The 25520-nt window shown below is 42.2% G+C and overlaps 1 protein-coding gene across 10 annotated transcripts in view; it reads left to right on the top strand.

Moving 5' to 3' along the window:
* Positions 1-25520, top strand: part of LOC125462861 (uncharacterized) — a 163669-nt gene that overhangs the window by 127401 nt on the left and 10748 nt on the right. For all 10 annotated transcript variants that reach the window (XM_059653343.1, XM_059653341.1, XM_048553303.2 and 7 more), the window contains 6 exons: positions 9033-9152; positions 9506-9571; positions 12171-12323; positions 16244-16412; positions 17640-18172; positions 24163-24218. In XM_059653343.1, the coding sequence (XP_059509326.1) occupies positions 9033-9152; positions 9506-9571; positions 12171-12323; positions 16244-16412; positions 17640-18172; positions 24163-24218 (1097 nt within the window). The remainder of the gene's footprint in view (positions 1-9032; positions 9153-9505; positions 9572-12170; positions 12324-16243; positions 16413-17639; positions 18173-24162; positions 24219-25520) is intronic.

The following is a 25520-nucleotide window of genomic DNA, read 5'->3' as shown; positions in this document are numbered from 1 at the left end:
CACTCTATCTATGCCTCTCATCATCTTGTACAACTCTATCAAGCCATCTGTCATTCTTCTTCGCTCCAGTGAAGAAAGCCCTAGCTCCATCAACCTTTCAAAGGCCAAAGACACTGAAAATGACCCATACCTTTGCGGATGCTCCTCTCCAATGATTGCCTTTGGGTTTGCCATTTATTGGGTGGCAGAATGAGTGAACGTCTGGAGGCAGCAGGAGTAAATTGGGGAGGTGGCAGCAGCAGCAGCGATAGTATCACAGCCCACGAGCGGCCCCCTGGTATCTGTGGCAGCAGCATCGTGCTCAGGCAGCTGAGGTGTCCCAGAGAGTGAACTAAGTATAGGATGCATCAAAGGTTATGGAACTTTTAACTTAATTGTTTTATTTTTCTAATTCATACAAAGAGGGACTTTAACGTGAACTTCTACTTTATTTCTCTATTTTTCTACTAATTCTATGAAGGTAATGCTTAACTTTTGAACTTTGTTTCTTTTACTACTTTGTGCTTGAGCTTTTTTACCAAGGTTCCTTGGTACCTAAGATGGTACCATGTGTGGTAACATTATACACTTTTCACTATGCTCCTTTAGTTCCATACTTGGGTACATGTGACAGTAAAACCTGAAATGAAATCTAAAGCTTTTAGGGAGTTGGTCAATACATGTACAAAATCAAACGATACTTGGTTCTGGAATAAAAAATGGTGTGATCCAGCAAATTAATTTTTGTTGCACTATATCTTACCTTTAAGGAAGTATTTTCTTTTATCTTAATTCATTTTTGGGACATGAGCATCACAGGTAGGCCCAATATTTAAGAATGTTTACTGACTGGTTCTCCTTGAGACATGTGAGTCTGCATGCTGAACTGCTGCTGATGTGCTAAAGGTATTTCCATAGATTGGAAAATATTTGTTCAAGTAAAAACTAAGACTGATAATACTCAAGCTAGGAAGAGACTGAGCACCGAATGCCATGACTCTGCCATCATCCAAAGATTATTTGCACAAAGAAATACCCTCTGGAATTGATAGTTTTCCAGTGCTGATGACAGCATGGACCCAGATTCCAATGGGAGGAGGGGAACAGCATGAATCAGAAATCACACCCTGAAGTTTTCGTGAAACAGTTAGAATTTTTAGAAATTTCTTTGAATCTTCTCTAAGTTTTTACAGCTACTTGGTAGTGTCAGGAATATCCTGGAAAGGAAATTAACTTGTTCAGGCCAAATATTCTTTTCATTTCATAGGTGTCCTTGGCAACTGGTGAGCCAATTAGTAGATTTTGGAAGAGCTAAGATGGTCTGTTGCCTCGACGGATCAAAAGCAGCTGCAACCACAACTTATTCAGTTGGCAGCAATTACCATATTTTCTTTGCTACCATTTATTTATCATCATTCCATCTGGGACAGTTTTGACCAGACAGTATTGTGGGCCAAATCCCATTGCATCTGAAAGGACTTTGTGTCCTGTGAACTTTTACTGGATTGTTCAATTTTTGTAGAATGAGTCAAATTGGGATGCTGATAGTTGACTACTGATTTGCTTTCCGCTGATATTTACACAGTGTCACTGTGCTTTGTCCGAATTCTAGACTTGAAAGTCCATTTCTGAAATCTCCTTTTCTTTTGCTGAAATTTAGTTCGTTGCTAAATAATGAAGTTGACATCTAAGAAGCGCTTGCATGTTGCATGTTTGGAAATGTGTTTTGTTTTCCTCAGTAGCATTAAGATTAAGGATCTGCCTGTATTTAAATTATCCAAGGGACTGAAAACCATAAACACTTATATTTGAGGTTCATACCTATCAATGTATGAGGCTGAGTTGAATGCTGTTGTTAATGGACAGTGTAAAATTCTGATTGGTCTTCTTCTAAGGTTACAGTGTGGCCATGCAATTCAGAACACCTAGATCCTTGGATTCTGACTGCGATTTGCTAAGAATCATCATTAGGAACGTCAGATTTTAACTATTACTCAGCAAACTAGATATCTTTGTATGAAAGTGGAACTTAAACTTTAATAACTGTTCCCACTGCATAGTTTGGTAAAGACCATCCACCCACCCACCCTTTCCTTAATTCCCTTCATTCATTCATGTGTGTATCTCTGTGTAAGTATATGAGCACTCACAAGAATCCTGGTTCTCTCTCCCTTACGAAAGGCTTGAAACATACTGGATGATGTAAACTGAAGACTTGTAGCAGCATTTGGAATATTGCATTCAGTTCTGGTTCTAGGAAGGATGTGGAAGCTTTAGAGAGGGTGCAGAGGAGATTTATCAGATGTCTGGACTGGAGGGCAGATCTTATGAGGAAAGGTTGAGGGAGGTAGGGCTTTTCTCATTGGAGCGATGAAGGATTTGAGATGATTTGATAGAGGTGTACAAGATGATGAGAGGCATAGAAAGAGTGGATAGCCAGAGACGTTTTCCCAGGGTGGAAATGACTATTATGAGAGGGCATAATTTGCAGAAGATATAGAGGAGATGTCAGAGGTAGGTTCATTACACAGAGAGTGCTGAGTGTGTGGAATGCACTGCCGGTGGTGGTAATAGAGTCTGATACATTAGGGACATTTAAGCGACTCTTGGATAGGGCACATGGATGATAATAAAATGTAGGGTATGCAGGGTAGTTTGATCTTAGAGTAGGATAACAGGTTGGTACAACACCATGGGCCCAAGTAGCCATACTTTGTTCTATGTAGTAGATGGTAATGTTGAAAATGTTTGTTGTATGTTGCTGTGGTTTGTAACAGAATGGAGATTTAGCAGCATGAAACACATGAAATTTGACAGTTCCCCACTTCAATTAAAGTGTCAACATGGTTGTTCCCAAGGATAACTCATCCTTGAAATGACACAGTTATTTCTTAGTAGGGTGTTAATATGGCATATATGTTATGCAACAATTTTCACCTCATTGAGACTCAAGTGTTCCTGTTGCAATATGTATTGAAAAGTGCAGTGCAGATGGATTCCAAACATCTGCACTCCTTTTCCAGTTTCAGAAAGGTCAAATCATAAACTTCTGATCATAGTCAAAGCCCAAGTTAACTACACTTGATCATTTTTGCCAACAAACCATAAGTGCTCGTTGTTTATCACTTAGATAGTGGAGGTTTAGTTTTTTTGGAAACAGGTATTAAAATCTGGACAAACTCTTAAATACAGAGCCACTTAAAGTGTTCCATTCACTTCTGAGCACCATATTTCTTTAATGGTAAGGAGGGGAAGAGCACAGATTTAGTTGAATGATACTTGGGCTAGAAGGATTAAATTGTGAGGATAGCTGTATTGATGAGCCTGTGAGTGTATGAAATTGAAGGATGATCTAAATGTAAGATGATTAAAGGGACATATTGGGTAGTTAGAGAGCAATGTATTTCTCTGATGGAGGACAGCAAAGCAAAGGGTTGACAGGCTCCTAGCCCTAACATTGGAGCTAAATCATTCATGGTTTGTGTAAAGATACACATCATCATGTGAAAGGAAGAGAAGGGACTTTCCACACATCCTCCCCACGTCTGAATGCTATTAAATTGTCTGAAAATTTCAAGACTAAGACAATAGACTTTATAAGGTATGGGGTATGAAGGATTCCAGAACCAATGGATGGATGGAGTTGAGATACAAGTTAATGATGTTGTATCTGAATGCAAGAGGAAAGGGGGAATTGAATGAGACAAAAAGGACAGCAGATGCTGGAAGCTAGGGTCAATAAATGTGGAGCTGGAAAAGCACAGCAGGTCAGACAGCATCTGAGGAGCAGGGAAGTCAATGTTTTGGGCCAAAATCCTTTGTCAGAACTGGGAAGGAGGGGGGAAACTCAGAAATAAATAGGCAGGGGGTGGACATTGGGAGAAGGCCATTGGGATGGAGACAGGTGGCTGCAGGAAGAGGGTTATTGTGGTTGGTCAATGGGTAGGGTGGAGATGAGAAGTGAGTTGGAAGATGGACACATGGAGGGCTGGAGAGATTTTAAAGCTGATAAATTCAATATTCAGGCCCTTGGGCTGTAAGTTCCCATGGCGAAATATCAGGTAATGCTCCTCCAGTTTACATTTGGCCTCACTCTGACAGTGGAGGGTACCAGAATGGACATTTCACCAAGGGAGTGGGAGGGCGAGTTAAAGTAGATGGCAAATTGAAATGCCTACTTATGTTCTTGTACACTCAGGTTTCATAGCAGAGCTGAAGAACCGAGTATAGAAGTGCTGTAAAATATTTTCCATTGTACAGAAGCCAATGTGTCAATATGCCAGTTGCCATGCACAGACACTCCCACTGAAAATCTGAAAGTGACCTAGCTTTTGATTGTGATTGAACTAAAAGAAAGAATTGGATTTATATATCACCTTTCTCCACTTTAGGTTTTCCGAAACATTTTCCAGCCAATAAGTTGTGGCAGTGAATTTGGCTGCAGCATTTGCCCACAAATGCCAATGATTGTTGATTTTAGATTTTGAGGTTTGAATCTCAGACTGTTTACTGAGGGGAACTTCCTGCTGGAAAATTTTACATCAGTTTAACCCCAAAGACAGCATCTCCGACAGTGCAGCCCCTGCTTAGAACTGCAGTGAAGTGTCATCCTTAGTTATTGAAACCGACAAGTTTTGATTCAGGAGCAAGAATGGGCAACATTCAGCCAGCTCTCAGTAGGTAATTGCTTGGGATAATTGTGGCAGTAAGTGCACATTCAATGAAAATGAAAGGAGAATTATAAAATGATATGTTTGGCCACAGAATATGGTGAAATTTTATGTTCTGCTATCCATAAATCTAGAAAAACAATTCCCTTTTGGCCTGTACTTTGCTTGCTGCTCTGTTAAAAAGGAAACTCCCCAAATTCCTTTCTGATTTCTCTGGGAATTTTTCAAAATTCTCCATAATATCTTTAATTTCTGGAATCATCAGAGAGAAGGAAGGCAGTTCAAAAATCCTTGCTGAACTAGCATTAGTCAATACTGACTTTTCTAATATATTAGGCTTCTTTGAAGTTTAGAATAATTGGTTTAAGAATGCCATTAATGTATTGATAATTCATGACCTTATTCTATGAATGTAGAATTCTCATCAACGTGGCCAGAGATGTTATTGTACACCTCTGGAGCAGCTGGGACTTCAACTTTCAACCAGGTCTGCAGATCTACAGTGAGAGAAACTATCACTGTATTCCACTCCTCTCAACCTGCAAAGCTGACAGACCTGAGTTTGTTGTAGGTGGCTAGTTGAACTCAATTTCAAAGGTCCACCGTCTGTGTTTGCTTACTGCATTCATCTTTGCCCAGATCATTTCCAATGTAAGACAAAAGCTCCAGGCTCTTTGGAGATGTTGGGTTTGTGCCCCACTGATGCCATCACATTGGATTAGGTTCCAATCTTTAGATAAGGCTGAATGGTCTACTCCTGTAGTTTTCTATAATTTGGACGATATGCCAGTGCTGTTCAGACCTTAACAGAAGATTAAAACACACGACCACCAAGGTCATGGTGATGTCACAGCTTACCCCAGAGGCTCGTCCACATATTAACTTGGGCAATGCTACATTAGCTGACACTCAGGAGCATGTGCAGTAGCTTTGAAATTCCTGAAACTAGTTGTAATAAAGAGTGATCAAAACCCAACAGAGTCTAGAAGAAGAGGCATACTGGACTCAAAACACTAATTCTGCATCTCCCTCCATAGAAAATGCCAGGCCTGCTAAGATTCTAGAAATATAGGAACAGAGAGTAGGTCATTCAGCCCCTTGAGCCTCTTCCATCATTCAATAAGGTTGTGGATGATCTTTGGCCTAGCCCCATGGCCTTGGGCTCATATCCCTTGATAGCCTTGCTAAATAAAAAATTGCCTATCTCAGATTTTTAAATTTAACATCGACCCCCATTTGAGGAAGAGAGTTTCAAAGCTCCACTATTCTTTGCACATAGAGGCGCTTTCAAATATCTTTCCTGAATAACCTGACCCTAATTCTTAGACTATGCCCCCAATTCTAGAATCTTCAACCAGTGGAAACAATTTATCTTTATCAACTCTGTATCTCTCTGTTAATATCCCTGAAACCGGAATCCTAACACCAATTAACTTTCTAAATTCTGGAGAATAAAGGACGAGTTTGTCTAATCTCTCCTCATAACTTAACTGCTGAAGTCCAGGTATCATCCTTGTAAACTTGGCTTGAGCTCCTTCCAAGGCTAAAACATCCTTCCCAAGGAATGATACCCAGATCTACTCACAGCACTGTAAGCGGGGCTTAACTAGGGTTTTGTATAACTGCAGCATAACATCTGCATCCTTATACAGCAGCCCTTTAGATATAAAAGCCAGCATTCCATTAGCCTTCTTGAGTATATTTTTGCACCTGTTCATGAGAGAGCTATGCACCTGAACCCCCACTGGAAATCCACTGTATTTAACTTTGACCATTCTAAAAGAACACATTGACCGATCCTTTTGTGGTCCAAAATGGATAACCTGACACTTATATGTATTAAAATCTGTCTGCCACAGTTATTCCTATTTCCCTAATCTATCAATATCCTGTTGTAATTTTATGCTGTCAACACCATCTGCAGTGCTGCCGAATTTTATGTCATCAGCAAATTTAGATATTTGGCTTTTTTATACTATAATTATATGTCACTAATGAATATTGTGAACAATTCAGACACCAACACAGAATCCTGGGGTGAGGGGGAACACCAATTTGAGTACATAACCAACTCTCTGCTTCCTGCCACTCAATCAATTTCCTATTCGTGTCAGTAAAATGCCCTCAATCCTGTGGGCTTCCTCCTCAGCTAACAGTGTTGTGCAGGACTTTGTCAAAAGCCTTCTGGAAGTCCATACAAACAACATCCATGACTTACCTCCATCTTTGTCACCTATCCAAAAATCTCTGAGGTTTGTCAGACAAGTCCTACCCTTCATGAATCCATACTGACTGTCCCTGATTAATTGAAACTTTTTGTGGTGACCTATTACCCTATCCTTGTTTATGTGCTCTGACAATTTCCCCACCACAGATGTTAAGCTGTCTGGCTTCCAGCATTCTCTGCGTTTGTTTCATGATAAAGCTATTGTCAATGTTTAGGTTCATTGGACACAGTCCCAAATGATGTCATCACCCAGTTGCAGTTTCAAAATTCGGCAAAGTCTTTTTTTGTTTTAGAGTCAACGATAAATTTCCTGTGGTCACTAGTGAAAGAATTACGAAAGACTCAAAGGCTGTTAATCTAAGGAATCTTATGTTGGCTTTTCACTTCAGCAAACTCAGTTCAAATCCAGTTAAGAGAGATGAGACAGAACTTCATATATATAGGATGGATACATGAAATATATTTGAATGTTATTTGTCTGCAATAATCATGAGGGAGTTTGACAGTAATTGTCACTAAATCAACAGGCTTAAGCAGAGAGGGCACAGGATTACCTGGAGGTCTTGTAGGGGAGAGGGAAGTGTCCCTACGACTGTGTGGTTAGCATAGAAGGAATGTCATTACAGAGCCAAACAGGTGATTATCAATCTGTAAATCCTTCTGTAAGAATGGGAGTGTTTCCTGGTCAGCCAAAAGCAGATAGTAGCTATAGTGCAACACGCCCTCCGTGTTAAAAAAAGGTGTTTCTTAAACTAAGAGCAATCACCCTCTGCCCCAGGCACATACAAACATGCACAGGATTGCTGGTATGCTGTAACCTTGTCAGGCCTGTGCTGAGGAGAGTTGTTGAAGCACAATGTCATAAAGTGATACAGCATGGAAACAGATCCTTTGGCCCAACTTATCCATGCTGACCAGGTTTCCTAAGCTGAACTAGTCTCTTTTTCCTGCATTTTGCCCATATCCCCCTAAACTTTTCCTATCAATGTCCTGCCTGTATGTCTTTTAAATGTTGTCGTTGTATGCACTTCTACCAGTTCCTCTGGAAGCTTGCTCCGTATGTGCACCACCCTCTACGGGAAAAAAAGTTAACCTTCAGATTTAAATCTCTCTCCTCTCCCCTTAAACCTATGCCCTCTAGTTTTGGAATCCCTTATCCTGGGATATAAACACCTTGGCTATTCACCTTATCCATGACCCTCATGATGTTAAAAACCTCTATAAGGTCACCCCTGAACCTCCTACGCTGCAGGGAAAAAAGTCTTAGCCTATCCAGCCTCTTCTTATAATTCAAACCTTCCAGCCTCAGTAACATCCAATGGAGGAGAATTTGCTTTACATCTGACTGTGCCGTTTTTGATCTGTGAATGAAACAGTGAAACATAGAACATTGGGAGCAGGAGAAGTCCATTTGGGCCTCCAAGCCTACTCTACCATTCAGGAACGTCATGGTTGATTATCCAACTCAATATAACAAAGTGTGAAGCTGGATGAACACAGCAGGCCGATCCTGAGATGCTGCTTGGCCTGCTGAGTTCATCCAGCTTCACACTTTGTTATCTTGGATTCTCCACCATCTGCAGTTCCCATTATCACTTATCCAACTCAATAGCCTGTTTGCTGGTACTCTTTTGATCCCTTTAGCCCCACGATTACTTGATATCACTACTGACCAGTGTTAGCATCATACTTCAACATTCACAAAAAATGCTGAAAGACAAAAAAACACACATAAGAATGAAACAATTTTCATAGTTGTATTAAGGGGAAGCTAGGTGAGAAAGAAAGTTAAAAATCATCACAATCGCACTAGACCACACGGCTGTTTTCGCATCAGGGAAACTTGACTGGTGGTAGTTTAACGTGAAGATCAACACACCCCAGGTGAGCATAGAGGTTGAGAAAGCAAGTACTTCACGGTAACCTCAGCTAATGCAGGAATTGAGCCCACGTCATGGCATTACTTTGTGTTGCACACCATTTGAGCTAACCAAGTCCCAGATGAAAGAAACAGTACTAGAATGATATGTTGATTGAATGGAACGTGGGTACAGCAGCATATATCTGTTGGGCTGAATGCTGTATGTTTGCATGCTCATGTATCCCATGGGTTATTGGGCATGGCTGATCATGATCATTTTTGTGTTTTATTATAGGCACTCTGCTGCTTGTGTCTTCTGTTATTTCTGCCTGTTACTGCAACAGAAAAATGGTGCAACATCTCCGATAACGTTAAATGGCTAACAGGAGAGCTTCAGAATGAGATCAAGAATCTGGTTAGAGAAATAAAGCAAAGCAACAGACAATTTCACTGTAACTTCAGCTGGACATAGTTCCTGTCATCCATGTTCTTATAAATCCTGTAACTCTAATTTTAATATACCCTCCTGCATGAGTAGCAGTCAGCCCGCCACTTTTCGGTGAAAAGTTTGGTCTCAAAATGTAATTTTTACACAAGTATGTACAATAATTTACACTCTGCACTTCTAGTCCCTCACTGTAGTGCAACTGACTTTAATGCACCCCCTAATGTAATACTTCCTGACTGTCCTACATTCCTCAACATACTTCAGTGTTACTTAACAAATGTAATAGTTTTTATGGGTCTAACTGGATCTTTCTTTCCCAGAATGATAATCTGCTCCCGAGTATGATAAAATACAACACCTTTACAAATGTGAAAGCTGCTGCATTGGTAAGTGACACTTGTTCTGATTTCATGTTGAAGCAGAACAATTCGACAATTGTGCACCTGAGGCAGAGAATTCCATGGGCTCACCACTCTCTGAGGGAAGAAATTTCTCCTCATCTCAGTCCTAAATGGCCAACCCTGTATCTTGCAACTGTGACCCTTTGTTCTGGACTTGCTAGTCATTGGGAAAATCCTTCATGTATTTACACTGTTAGAGTTGTATTGATTTCTGTGGGATCGCCTCTTCTTTCTTCTAAGAGGGGACATTGGACTGTGGTCCACAAGTGGTCTGATTAACACCATTCTGTAGGTAATTAATTTCCTCCTTCAGGGCCCACTTTGTTATTGTTGGCATTTAATAAGAGTGTCACGCGCCAAACGACCAGCCTGACAGAATACCCTTCCCAGATTTATAACGGGTGGAGGGGGTGCAGGGGAATTCCCTCCTTTTCAAACCCAGTTTTTAACTGGGCTTCCTCAAGACACAGCCACGACTCCAATCTTGTCCAAACTCCTTGGTCATTGTGCTCTGCTGTCCCATCCCTCACTTTACCACCTCAAACTGCCCACAGTCACCAAAGGCCCTTGTGTAATATCATTGCTGGTACAGGAGAACTGCCAACCTCTGATTGGTCAGTGGCTGTCTGAGGCAGGATTTCCTGTTCCTGAGGGGAGGCAGTACCTCCTATAATGAATGAATGGAAAAGCCGCCAATGGTAAACAGGCGTGAGCTAACCATTCATCCTTTGGGTGAACTTCCCTCAACTTTTAAACTTTGGAGAGTGAGCTTAGACTAGGTGCCATTTAAATTAAGCCTATTCTTTTTACATTATTCTATTTCACAGTTTGAATAGTGTTACTATATGATATGCACCACAAAAGCCACTGCAAAAAGATCTAAATACAGTTTCACATAACAATATAAATTTGGAGGTATCAAACATCAGTATTTGACCATCTCCTATTTTGCTGGGCCTTATTGTCCATACTTAATTGGTTTCAAGAAGGTAGTGGTGAGCTATCTTCCTGAACTGCTGCAGCCCATGATGCTTCTGTAGGGATTCCTCAGGGAATCCTGCCATCAAAGGATATGGCGTCAGGCCAACTGTGTCTGCATGAAGTCATTCCTGTGCTAAAGGTTGCTCCAATCTTGCCTCCTCCTGGGTAAATATGCCCTATTTATACTAACCCACAACGTAAGTGAGGCCTACTATTTTGAATGACCATTAGCTTGTGCAAGAGTAAAATGATATCTTTTATTAGCATGCTGCAAATATTTACAGAACTTCAGGATAGCATTATTTAAAGCCTCCAGCGCTATATTGTCGATTAGTGTAAATGGAGCAAATTTGCTGAGCAGGAAGCAAGATGGAGCAATTGTATAGCTTTAGTATGGGAGTGACTTTGTGCAGATGAAGTTCATTATTTAAAACTTCCAGGTTGGTTTTTTTTTAAAAAGTGCATTCTTGCATTGAATGTGGGCATCACTGGCAGAGCTAACATTTAATTTCCATCTTGACTTACCCTTGCCAAGTTGGTGGTATGCCACCTCTTTTCAGTAGCTGTGGTGCAAGTACGCACACAACACTGTTAGGAAGGGATTTTGACCCAATGTCGCCCGAGGCTGGAATCAAACCCGGGTCCCTGGCACTTTGAGGCTGCAGTGCTAACCACTGAGCCACCGTGCTGCCAGGGAACCAAGGTGACACACATGTTAATGTCTCTTTAACATCATGTTAATACATTCCCACACCCATAGCATCCAATTCCTGCATTTTGTTATCTCCTAAAGGTGGTTGCTACTGGTCTATGTTTCCAGGTATCTTTCTGCGACCTTCATTGTGTGATTATTCATGAGAAGTGATCTTTGTTATAGTCAGCAGGTTACTTGATAGTCGGTCATTATGATTTGCCCTACTCTCTTGGTGCTCGTACTTGCAATCAAGGTAGACAGTGGGCTCACAAGGTGGCGATCGAATGTGGGAATGTGCCAAAGTTCCCCTCTCTGTCTCAGGGACAGTGAAGTCAGTTATGATCAGAGATAGTGAGATTGCTGATTGCTGGAGTCAGAGATAACACAGTGTGGAGCTGGAGAAACACGGCAGCCCAGGCAGCATCAGGGGAGCAGGAAAGCTGATGTTTTGGGTTGGGACCCTTCTTCAGAAATGTCGCTCTGTTTTCTGATAATTTAGTACGCAACGATAAATTTCATCACCCAGACAGTGGTGAGCCCGCGAATTCTCTGCCTTACCAGGAAGCAGTTGCAGCCAAAATGTTGAAAGTTTTAAAGAAGGAGTTAGATATTGTTCTTAGGGCTAAATGGATCAAACAGTATGGGGAGAAAATGGGGATAAGGTACTGAGTTGGATGATCAGCCATGGTCATATTGAAGGAATGAATAACCTACTCCTGCTCCTACCTTCTAGCTTTCGATCTTGTGAACTCAGCCTGGTACATTTTGAGTCTACAAACCTCCACTCCAAGTGCATAGACCTGGTTCAAGATCACTGGCTCATGCAGCCTTATTGTATCATCATAATGGGAGCACTTGTTTCTAGTTGCTATCAATTTTTAAGTCACTTTATTATTTTCTTCCCCGCAGACTAATCACTGTTTTATCATTGTTACTGCTGAGCAACTCAACAACACTCTCCGGCATCTGATCAGCCACTTTATGATAAATTCAAGCAATTACAATCTGATTCAACGAGTGGTGAATTACCTGGAAAGAATTTACACAGATTCCTCTGATGAAGTATGTGTTTGTCTTTCTTGCACTTGTTTCTTAGTCAGCGATATTGGAGTAGGATTACACCATAGTCTGGTGACGGAACTGAAGAGAAATTGTTTCACTCAAAGGCTAGTGCCTGTTTGGAAATCTCTATCCCCGGGAGCTGTGGATGTTCCATGTTGAATATATTAAAAATGGAGATATGTGGATTTTTTAATTCCAGCGGATGTGAGCGCGAGGAGGATAGAGAGAGAAGGCGGAGTTGAGGCCGTTTTATCAACTGTGATCGTATTGAATGGTGCAGCAGACATGAGCGGCCTTCTGGCCTGCTCCTGCTCCTATTTCTTACATTCTTGAGTAGCTCTCACGAAGCAGATCCTTGTAGGTGGTGCATGTGCATTGTGGAGTCAGACAGCCACACCAAAGAATTGTGGGCTCAAAATAAATGAAGTTAGATACTATCAGGTCCCATCAAGAATCCCCTGCATTCTTGAGTGACAAAAGTCTGACTGGTGATCAGCCATATGAAATGGGCACTTTCTCTGCTTCTATGCCGTTCGTTCCGGAATTTTCATTTTTAATGCTGCAACTGAGAAGGCTTTGAAAATGCACCAGGCAGTTATTTCTTCATTAATATCTCTATGATAGGTATAAATGATTTGATTTTTGATGTTTTTTTCCTTCCTGGTTGTCGTTATTAGACTCAGGTGGAGAGCTAATTCCATAGACACTTTACTATCATCAGTCAAGACCCGTTCCCCAAAAGGAAAGTACGTTGAAGTTGTAGAAAACTGACATGTTAAAGCCAATATTCTAGCAAAGGACAGTAGGGATTGTGTTCAACAGACCTGAGGAAATGATCCAAAATCATCTCTGAATTGTCGGAGGGACAGTGTAGACTTGTTGGGCTGTATGGCCTGTTTCCACACTGTAGGAATTCTACTAAAGAAAAGAAGGGGAGGGCAGTCCTATTCAGTCTGTGGGTCAAGGATGTTGGTCTGGGGAGTTGCAGAGGAGAAGGAGAAAGAGGAAGATAAAAATAACTAAGGCTTCATGGAGAGCAGTCAGGAAGGGTAATGCATCCATCATTGTTTTGCGAGAACTTTGATGTTAAAAAATTTTTAGACTTGCATGATCTGTAGCCCCTGTCGTAATACACTATGCCGAATCATTATGCATTGGCTGCAAGCCCTGCCGGTATTTTTCTGCCACACTATTCAAGTCCTGTTTCTGTCAACGTATACAATGCATTCAGGAGAAAGAATTTATTTTCTCAGTATGCTATGGGTATGAGTGTAGTCTGTACCTTTTACCACCATTGACCAATCAATGAGAGGAATACCTGTGTTGATAGGCTCCCATTCCCTCAGTGGGATCCATTGGATTCAACTGGGGTACTCGCATCAAATCATGTGATAGTTTCTACCAGCTTTTGCATAGGGATGTACCTCATCATTCGATTGAGCTGACCAAATCCAGTGAGAACCACAAGCCCCTCTCAGTACCTGAGAGTTCCAATGGCCGGGTGAGGGGAGTGGCGGGGTGGTTGGGGCACAGAATCATTACTGCATTACCCATGTATGAAGAGGACATTGCATTATTGGCAGTGCTACAAGAGAGGGAGCCCCTACATTATGCAGCATCAGGACCAATGTTTGCAGAGAGGCCACAGTTCTGCGTTGGGGGATTGCAGTCAGCACTATTTACAGAGGCTAGTGTGCTACAGTGATAGTGTACATGTTGCACAGATTCAACATTGTCACTACCTAAACAGCCCTACAGTCTCTCAGGGATATAACTCGCAAGCTCTGGTCAGTGTGACGCTTTTGCTGTTTTACAAGAACTCCGTGTATACCAGATAGCATTACACACAGATTATTAATACAGCATAAACATAAACAAGCATAGTGGAGGAAGTCAGTTAACTGGACAGCTGCTTTGCAATACATAGTGATACCAAATGCCACAGGCATGGGTTCTTTTTCTTTTTCTCTCTCTCGCTCTCTCTCTCTCTGTCTCTCGCTCTCTCTCTCTCTCTCTCTCTCTCTCTCTCTCTCTCAGTTTTTCTCTCTTTCTCTTTCTCTCTCTATCTTAAGGAGGGGAGGTATTAGCTATTTTATGATTGTTATCCAGCTCAGAGTTACAGTAATATAACAACTGGTCAATGGCAAATTGAAGCTTATATTTATATATGTGTAAATTGTAATGTAAGACATGTAAATGATCCATGAAGTAATAGAGATAATGGGAACTGCAGATGCTGGAGAATTCCAAGATAATAAAATGTGAGGCTGGATGAACACAGCAGGCCAAGCAGCATCTCAGGAGCACAAAAGCTGACGTTTCGGGCCTAGACCCTTCATCAGAGAGGGGTCTAGGCCCGAAACATCAGCTTTTGTGCTCCTGAGATGCTGCTTGGCCTGCTGTGTTCATGAAGTAATAGGCTTGGCTGAGAAAAGTGTTAATACTGCGGAAATAGTCAAGTAAAGATTTTGAAATACTGAGAAATGTATGTGAGGAGTTAGGAGTGGAGGATAAAATAATGTGGAGTAGTTGACAAGGTAAAATACTACTGTGATACAAAGATATTTGTTTAGATATATATCTGAGTTACCTTAACACTTCTGAAATCTGCACTCTAGTGATGATGTATTGACCTTGTAGGGAGTGTAATATGGATTTACTATGTTTATAACTGGGCTATCTACAGTTAAATTATGAGGAGAAATTATGTAAACTGAGATTATGTAAAATGTTCCTGATTTACAGCATCCACAGTTCTTTCACTTTTTATTATGTAAACTGAAGTTCTATTTCCCACAGTCTTGAAGGTTAAAGAGCAATTTGATCTAAGTTCTAAGTTTAGAGGAACAGCTAGGGAATAAAGCTTGAGTATTGGCTGTAGCTCAGTCAGTCTCACTTTTGCCTCTGAACAGAATGCTCCTTGGTTTAGATCCCAGTCTAAGGCTTGAGCACAAGAAAGCTGAGGGAGCATTATACAGTCAGAAGTACTACAGACAAGGCTTCAAACTGAGACCCTGAGAGAATGTACCAGATGCTGTGGCATTATTTCAGAGAAGAGCAGAAGAATTATCCCTGGTGTCCTGCCAATATTTATCCTTCAGTCGACATCATTAAATAAGATAGTCTGCATGAAAATGTTGTGCCTTAGACCCCTGTTTATACATTTCCCCTGTCAGCTTAAACATATGCCGACTCTCCCAACCCATGGAGAAGACCTTATCTATTTGCCCTATCCATGCCCCTCATCATTTTATAAACCTCTATAAGGTCATCCCTCAGCCTCCAATGCTCCAGGGAAAATAGCCCCAGCCTATTCAGCCTCTTCCTATAGCTTAAATCCTGCAATTCTGGCAATATCTCTGTAAATCTTTTTTGAACCCTTTCAAGTTTCATAACATCCTTACTATCGCAGGGATATAGTAGATCTTCAAGGAGTAAAAGTAAGAAATGCCTCTATGCACAAAGATTATGAACAAATTAACACATTTTAAACCTATGATTTATAGGTATTTGTTGACTGGGGAATAGGCCATAGCTGGGTATATGGAGTTAGATCAACAACCAGCTTTGCTGTCATTGAATCACAGAATAAATAAGGTTTAGGAGCTGATGGAGAGAGAAGATTGGCCTTAGAGGAGAGAGGCTAATCTATCATTTGATGTCCTAGTTTTCCCCTACAGTTTCTGCCTATGAATGCGAAAGTTGTATAGAAGCTCAAATTATTGACCAGCTTGACATAAGGGCTGGAATTGTGTGAAATACTCAATAATCAATTCAGTTACGATTGTTTAGAAAGTGTCCACTGTAAATGTGTTTAATTGGGCTAGTTTGTATTTGTTATATTGTATGCATTGGGATTTTGAAGATGACTTAATTAACAATTGGAAATAAACACTTCCTTCATTTGTTTTGTTTCACAGAGCTCCCATCAATGCTTGATACCAGACACAAAGGTTGTTACAGGGTGTAAAAGTGATCTGTTTGCTTACTTCCATGCTGTCTTGGGTCACTATATATACATATTTGACCAGTGCAAGTCACTAAAACAAGCCACAGAGCTGTCAGAGAGCTATCTCTTCTTCCTGAAAGGTAACTGGGATTCTATTGAATTTCACAGCCCTACAGAATTCATTACCCGTCCTTTGAAAAACTATCGCTAATCCCAATCACCTAGACTTTTCACACATCCTTGTAGCTTTCATCCTTGTTCATTAACTTGTCTGCTCTATATCTTTATTTCCATAGTCAAGTAACTCCTGGACTTACTTCAAAAATACTAACTTGTTTATCTCAATTCCATGTCTGCCTACTTCTTTCCTTCCTATGAAGTTAATCATATATTTTGTGAACTTTCTGTGCAGTCTCACTTACCAAACATAGCCCAGTTCAGCAGAATCTTCAGCCCAGATCATCTCGCCTTTTGTATAACATTCTGTATTCACTTCTAATATTTCATTACATGGCCAAAGACAGGCTTATGGTGTTAACTTGCAGATTGGCTAGTAACTCATTAGATCATACAACAGGCCTGATGGGCTAAATTGGGAAGGTGGTGGTGAAGTGTTAATGTCACTGGATTATTAATCTAGAAACCTTAGCTCTAGGGATATGGATTCAAAACCCAATGTTGCAGCTGGTTAAATTTGAATTTATTTATGAAATCTGGAATATAGAGCAAGTCTCACGAATGGTGACCATGACAGCTGTCATCAATTGTTGTTTTAAAAAAAATCCTTCCAGTTCATAAATGCTCTTTGGAAAAGAAGCCTGCTGTGCTCACCTGTTCTGGCCTACATGTGACTCCAGACCCACAGCAATGTGGTTGACTCTTAACTTCCCTTTAAAATGGCCTGGCAAGTGCTCAGTTCCAGGGCTGTTATGGATGGGCAACAAATGCTGGTCTTGTCAATAACACTCGCATCCAGTAAAGTAACAAAAGGGAAAAAAAATCATCCTTTACTCCCCATCTCTTCAATTGTACATGCACAGTCTTTACAATGTTGTCCTTTATAGTATCAACAACTAAATTCTGCTACTCTGCCCAGCTCCTAGTCTTTATGGCTACCGTCTCACTGACATTATCTCCTTTCTGTTAATGTTTGTTGACATTTGGACAGTTGATGTACTTTCTAGTGATTTGACCATGATCTATACAGCTATCACGGTGTTACTAATTGGATGATATCCTGTGAAAGGCTAATCACAAGGATGAGCTAGTCAGACAGAAAAGAACCTGAAAGGCACCTTAAGAAAGTGGATATGGGGCTTAAAGCAAACATTCTTCCAAATAATTAACTTATTCACTTATTCCCATAGCCTCTGACGTTGCTGTTGCTTCAAATTGCTGCCTGATTGACCTGCACAATGGATCAAGTTCAAGCTATTTTTACAGAAACTCTCCCACAAAATCTTTGTATAATGCAAGTGTGCCAGAACCTTTCTGCTCCTTGATGTCTCCTGTACAGAGTGTAACTCATTACAAGCTTATCCCCAGCATAGAAGCCACGTCTGCAGTGACCAGTGTAGTCACGGAAGATGAAAGTGCAAACACTGTTACGAGAAAGGATGCATTATTGGGCAACACAACTGATGACCCACATAACAGCAGCGTCAACTTAATGCAAGCAGAGGCTAATAATGGTGGAAGTACTGTGCCTAATATGCTGCCTGCGTCAATCTCTGCTACGTCTCCATCACAGACTATCGGGGGACCCACTGGAAAAGCAGGAACAGTTAATTCACTTGAGCAACACCCAAACTCCCATATATTTCAATATCTATTCATAGGAACTGCTGTTGCACTGGTTTTCGCACTCGCTGCACTCGTTCATTTATATTTCAAGATAAAGGTAAGAAGTTGTTCTCCTCACTTCTCAGGGTGATATGATTGCACGTTCCATCTTAAGCTTCTACTGGGTTCCATTGCGTGACTGAGAAGAGAACGAATAACTCTGGGGAGCTGAGTTTGCCTTCAGAATGTGGAGCAATAAGTCCAAACTGGGAGAGACACCTTAAATGGTATTTAAAAGCAGGTTGAAACCATGGCGAAATGGGGTGAGGGGGATGTTCCACTGGCCAATGTTAAATGAGGCATGAGGGGTGTGGTGAAATGTAGGCCTCCATGTAAATGAAAATCAACTGAAGCCAAGGAGAGATGAATGGAATGAGTGGAAATAGAGGAAAGTTCTATGTGATGTGCAACCCAAGTGAAGATTTCCAGTCTAGATTTCAGTGGGGATTTCTTTATTTATTATTTTCATGGGAAGCGGAAGTCACTGACAAGGCCACTTGTCTTGTTGCCTCATCCCCAATTGCTCTTGTTTTGTTAGGGCACTTCAGATTGTTAGGTGTCAGTCACATTGCTGTGGGTCTGTAGGCTAGACCACTTAAGGATAGCAGATGTCCTTCACAGCACAACATTAATGAACCCCCAGATGGATTTCTACAACAGTCAATCATCGGTTCATGGTCACAAATTCTAAGAGTACGTTTCAAGTTCAGATTTGAACCCGTTTCCTCAGCGCATTAGTTTGGGCCAGCTAGATCACTTGTCCAATGCCACAGCCATAAGGCCACAATAACTGTTGGGGGATTGGGATATACCTGACCAAAAAGTTGTAAAAATGCCCCATAAGTAAGTGAAGTAGGTTCGTTTGATGTCATTTGTGTCCTAGCAATAGTGGACAGTAAGGACGCCTGTTCACCCCAGTTGCACAGTGTTGCCATGGAGAGCAAGAAGGGACGTATCAAATGTAAATGACTTCTCAGCTGATCCTTGAGCAGTTAATTGCATAGGCTTAGACATTATTAATATATTTTAGTTTCCTAACTGTCTAGTTTATAGGACAGTGTACTTTCTCAGTGGTCTACATTGCATCTCATTCTCCCCACTCATCAAATGTAAAATGATTCTCCTGATATTTAAATCCCCTCATGACCACGCAAAGTAAAGTCCACTGTACTTTGGACTGTATGCTGTTAAACTGGCTCCCTAATCCCTTTGACCTCTCTATCTCCTGCTCCACTTATAAGATCGTCCTTATACCCATTACTTGGCTGTGCTTCCGGCCACCCCTCCTAAAGCATTTTAAAACAGACGTAAATGCAAGTTGCTCTTAGGTTTCTGTGGGGATCTAATCTGGGACTAATGTAGCTTGTCTGAATTCAAAACCGTATATAGAGAAGGAGGTGCAGGGTATAGAAAATCTGATTTTGTCATCATAGGCTTTATTATGCTTTATTATTTGAGGTATACAAGATAATGAGAGGCATAGATAGAGTCGATAGCCAGAGACTATTTCCCAGGGCAGAAATGGCTAGCACGAGGGGTCATAGTTTTAAGCTGGTTGGTGGAAAGTATAGAGGGGATGTCAGAGGCAGGTTCTTTACGCAGAGAGTTGTGAGAGCATGGAATGCGTTGCCAGCAGCAGTTGTGGAAGCAAGGTCATTGGGGTCATTTAAGAGACTGCTGGACATGCATATGGTCACAGAAATTTGAGGGTGCATCCATGAGGATCAATGGTCGGCACAACATTGTGGGCTGAAGGGCCTGTTCTGTGCTGTACTGTTCTATGTTCTATGTTCTATGTTCTATGCTCTCTTTTTTGTTGTTCCTATTTGGGTGGAGTGTGGCCCGCACGGACAGACAGAAAGGGCAAGTTAATGACTCACAAAAACATCAGTCAGCCAGCAGGTCCTGTACCGTGCTAGAATTTTCGTAGCCAACACCAAAGCATGTCATGTTTTGACAAGCAAGGCAGTGAGATTGAGGGCAGAGGCTAAATCTGCAGCTACACTTCAGAATAGCTCGAACCTGTCAATCTTGTTCCCTTAATTCCCTAGCAACAATTTCTCTAGCTTCCAGACATTCCAGAATTTTCTGTAATGGTCCATTGGTTGAAGTCGGATAGCTTAATACCTGCACGAATGGTCACAAATGATGCCGTGACTACTGGCTTGCATCGTCTTCCAGTTCGACAAAAACCCAGATTAAAATTCTCCATGTCCCCTGCGGCCTTGCCTCTCCCTGTCTCTGTAACCCCTCTCAAGCTTTATAACCCTCTGCAATCCCAGTGCTCCTACCTTCTGGCCTCTTGCATGTTCCCAATTTCTACTGTCCTGTTGTTGGAAACTTGTCATCCACTGTCTTAAATGGTAACTTTATTGGCTATGATTGAATAGCAGAGCAGTGTGATGAGTCAAATGACATAATCCTGCTTCTGTGTGTTAGGGTCTTCTGGAAATTCCTTTCTAAACCTCTCAGCTCTGTCTCCTCCAGTAAGCAGTCTATATAGCAGTCAGATGTAATTTGGAATGTTTCACTGGCACAGTAGATACACATGGCAACAAACAGGCATTGTAAACCAAGGTATCAAACTGCTTCAGTAATATCAGGATTTCACAGCACTTTTTGCAGCTAAATTATTTGAGTTTACCCAAAATAAATAGAAAGAGGCTGAATGTGGGTAAATGAACAGTGGTGAGGGAGCAGAAGTTGTATATGATTGTTTATTTCAAAGGGTGTTCTAGGCTACAGAACTATAAGAGGGCGCTGCTTAACAGAGTAGATCATTGGAATAATAATATTGTTGGTACTAGAGTTTAGGCTAATCTTCGGGAGGTACAAGGTCAAATTCCACTGCAATTGGGCAATTTTGATTCCATTCAAAGAAAGCTAATATCATTAATGGTGAATGTGAACCTAATAAGTTCTAGTGAAAAGTTCATGTCATTCTGGTGGTTCAGTGTTTAGCACTGATGCCTCACAGCACCAGGGATCCTGGTTCAACTTCCAGCCTCAGGCGACAGTCTGTGGGGAGTTGGTACATTCTCCTTGTACTTGCGCAGGTTTCCTCCGGGTGCTTTGGTTTCCTCCCACAGTCCAAGCAAATGCACGTTAGGTGGATTGGCCATGCTAAGTTGCCCGTGGGCCCAGGCATGTGTAGGTTAGGTGAATTAGCCGTGCAAAATGCAGGGTTACAGAGATAGGGAACGGGGTTTGAGTCTGGGTGGGATGGTCTTCGGAAAGTTGGTGTGGATTTGTTGGGCCGAATGGTCTGTTTCTGCACTGTAAGGATTCGATGAGTAATGTCATTTAGGAGAAGAAACCTGCTGTTATTACTCGATCTAGTCTACAAGTGACTCCAAACCCTGAATAACATGGTTGACACTGACTGCCGAGTTAACCACTTGGTTACATTCAAGAACGTGGCTCACCATCGCCTTCTCAAGCAACATTAGAGAAGGGGCAAAAAGTGCAGAGCCAGCCAGAGGGATCTACATCAAGTGAAGGTAGTGGCCTAATCCTGTTGCACCAACTTCTCAGAGGCATTAGTGATTGGAGACAGTAGTGTAACATCAAAGCCACTAAACTAATCATGTAGAAGCTCAGAATAATGCTTTGGGAGCATGGGTTCACGTCTCACTACAGCAGTTGGTGAAATTTAAACGCAATGAAAACCAGGTTTATAAAATCAAAGAGGGGCACAAATAAGATGAATGGCAAGGGTCTTTTTCCTAGGGTGGGGTCTTCAAAACTGTGGGGCATAAAGTGAGAGGAGAAAGATTAAAAAGGAAATGAGGGGCAACGTTTTTGTACAGAGAATGGCTTGTGTGTGGAATGAACTGCCAGAGGAGGTGGTGTTACAACGTTTCAAAGATCGGTTGAGTTCTTGAATAGGAAATCTTTGGAGGAATATGGCGGCAAGCTCAGGCAGTTTAGTTTGGGAACATAATTGGCGTGGACTGGTTGGACCAAAGGTCCATGCTGTATGACTATATAAAAGTCTGGGATTGAAAGCTAGCCTCACTATGATGACTATCACCACTAGTTTCCTTCAGGGAATCTAGCACCCTCAGCAGGCCTGGCCTACGTGTGACTCCAGACACACTGCAATGTGATGCCTGCCAATTGCCTTCTTGTTCGTTTGGCCATTTCATTCATAGGAAGGCCAATTAAGGATGAACAACAGATGTTGACCTTGCCAATGACACCCACATTCCACAAAAGTGTTAAAAAAAGTAGTTTGTTGTTGCCTTTGGCATGACAGGAGACCTGCTTTTATACTCATTAAAGGCAAGGAGCTCGAACAGTTCATCCATTTCACCAACACCTTGCACCCCAACCTTCAGTTCACCTGGACCATCTCCAACACATCCATCACCTTCCTGGACCTTTCTGTCTCCACCTCAGGCAACCACCGACAAACCGATGTCCATTTCAAGCCCACCGACTCCCACAGTTACCTGGAATACACCTCCTCCCACCCACCTTCCTGCAAAAATTCCATCCCCTATTCCCAATTCCTTCACCTCCGCCGCATCTGCTCCCACGATGAGGCATTCCACTCCCGCATATCCCAGATGTCCTCATTCTTCAAGGGCCACAACCTCCCCCCCCCACAGTGATCGAGAACGCCCTCGACCGTGTCTCCCGCATTTCCTGCACCTCATCCCTCACACCCTGCCCCTGCAATAACCGCCAAAAAAGAATCCCCCTAGTCCTCACATACCACCCCACCAAACTCCAGATACAACGCATCATCCTCCAACACTTCCGCCATCTACAATCCGACCCTACCACCAAAGACATTTTTCCTACCCCATCCTTGTCTGCCTTCCGGAGAGACCACTCTCTCCGCGACTTCCTTGTCCGGCCCACACTCCCCTCCAACCCCACCACACCCGGCACTTTCCCCTGTAACCGCAGGAAGTGCTACACCCGCCCCCACACCTCCTCCCTCACCCCTATCCCACGCCCCAAGATGACTTTCCACATCAAGCAGATGTTCCCCTGCACATCTGCCACCGTGGTATACTGCATCCGCTGTACCCGGTGTGGCTGCCACTACATTGGGGAAACCAAGCGGAGGCTTGGGGACTGCTTTGCAGAAATACCTCCACTCGGTTCACAATAAACAACTGCACCTCCCAGTCGTGAACCATTTTAACTCCCCCTCCCGTTCCTTAGATGGCACGTCCATCTTCGGCCTCCTGCAGTGCCACAATGATGCCACCCGTAGGTTGCAGGAACAGCAACCCATATTCCGCTTGGGAACCCTGCAGCCCAATGGCATCAATATGGATTTCACCAGCTTCAAAATTTTACCGCCCCCCCACTAAATCCCAAAACCAGCCCAGCTCATCCCCGCCTGCCTAACCTGTTCTTCCTCTCACCTATCCCCTTCTCCCACCTCAAGCCGCATCTCCATTTCCTACCGACTAACCTCATCCCGCCCCCTTGACCTGTCCTCTCTTGGTGGAATGATCTATCCCCTCCCTACCTCCCCACCTATACTCTCCTCTCCACCTATCTTCTTCTCTATCCATCTTCAGTCCGCCTCCCCCTCTCTCCCTATTTATTTCAGAATCCTCTCCCCATCTCCCTTTTCTGATGAAGGGCCTAGGCCTGAAACGTCAGCTCTTATGCTCCTAAGTTGCTGCTTGGCCTGCTGTGTTCATCCAGCTACACACTTTGTTATCAAAGATGTGCCGTTTGGTTTGATGATTTCAGAATTTCTCCCAGAAATTTGTGTTTCTTGGATTCTGGGACAGCATTTTAGTTAGGGCTATCATCATTAATGCCATGTTGACTGTTACCCTTGTAAAGAAACTGAATGGACATTAGCATCAGGATCGATGGTCATAAAAATCATTTATGAGTCATGTTGATGAGATGATATATGGAAAACTGTATTTAAATTGGAACAATGCCATGCCATCTGTAGAATTCAGCTGGCTGAGAATGTTATGTGAGAGGAGTAATGACACAAAATGCTGTGAGAAAATTATCTCAGTGCCACTTCTAGACTTAACCTGATCTAGTTTTTGTTTGTACCAGAGGCTGAAGCAAAGGTTCTGGAATGAAGTCTTCCGAGTCCATGACTCAGCAGCCAGGTAAAATTTGACCAAAATTTTAAATTCTATCGTTTCCTTAAAATATATCGCATGCCTTTCCTCCCTGCTGCTTATGAGGAAACAAACTGGTTACTCTTGCCTTGCAGTCAGCAGAACACAGAGACCAGGAGTCAATTCCCTGTCCCCACTGGCACTATCTTCTCATCAGTTGCTTCTCAGTCCCATTTCTCCAAGTTTCTGCCTCCTTGGAAGTTACCACAAATTCATTAACCAACTAGCTTTGATAAAGTTCTCTACATCTGAACTCTCCTGCTTGCCTGTCAGTGTAGCAAGAGCATTTTACACAATGGGTAACTTTGTTTACCATCATGTTTTTTGGCTCCTGTCAGCACAAGGATAGGTGTGTGTGTGTGTGTGTGTGTGTGTGTGTGTGTGTGTGTGTGTGTGTGTGTGTGTGTGTGTGTGTGTGTGTGTGTGTGTGTGTGTGTGTGTGTGTGTGTGTGTGAAGTAGTCTCGAGTGAAAGGAATGTGTGTGAGACAGAGTTTCTTTGGTTAGTGAGAAAACCAAGCTGAAAAGTCAAGGACTGTGGCACAGGATGCACAGGTATTGAAACCAATTAGTAGGATAGGCAATGTCAAACTAAATGGATTCTGAAGGACTGTAGATTATAAAAGGTGCAAAGTTGGAAGGGGGTCCAGATAAGCATGATTAGTACTAGGAGTTACAAGTTTAATTTAGTAACACGTGGATAAGGGATCTAATATCAAGTACTTCAACAACTTTGCCACTATTCAGTAATCCTGCAGTTTTTAAATGTTTCATCACTGCAGTAATGCCACAAATATAGTCTTCAGCTTCTACATTGAGGACTGCATGACATATTATAGCAGAGCAACAGGTTAAATGGCTCTACAGGTTGAATATGAATTCTTAATGCAATTTATCCTTAGCATAGAATAGAAATGAAGCTTTGCTGTGATGAGAAATTCCCATTGAAAAATATAATAGCCACTCGGCCCAATCTGCAAGCTATTTTCTGATTTAATAACAATCTGAACAAAAGAGAATGAAAACTTAGAACGAATATTAGAAGGTCCTGCTGCAAGTTGCAGTCTTGAGTTCCCTGCTACAATTGGCAATTTGGAGGGGAACTTGCCAGTGGTAGTAACATGATGTGGAGCTGGAGGAACACAGCAGACCAGGCAGCATCAGAGGAGCAGGAAAGCTGATGTTTCGGGTCAGGATCCTAAGGGGTCCAGTCCCGAAACGTCAGCTTTCCTGCTTCTCTGATGCTGCCTGGTCTGCTGTGTTCCTCCAGCTCCACGCCCTGTTATCTCAGA

The sequence above is a fragment of the Stegostoma tigrinum genome, chromosome 21 (assembly GCF_030684315.1).
Source record: "Stegostoma tigrinum isolate sSteTig4 chromosome 21, sSteTig4.hap1, whole genome shotgun sequence".
Taxonomy (NCBI): domain Eukaryota; kingdom Metazoa; phylum Chordata; class Chondrichthyes; order Orectolobiformes; family Stegostomatidae; genus Stegostoma; species Stegostoma tigrinum.
This window is presented reverse-complemented; position numbering and strand designations above follow the sequence as displayed.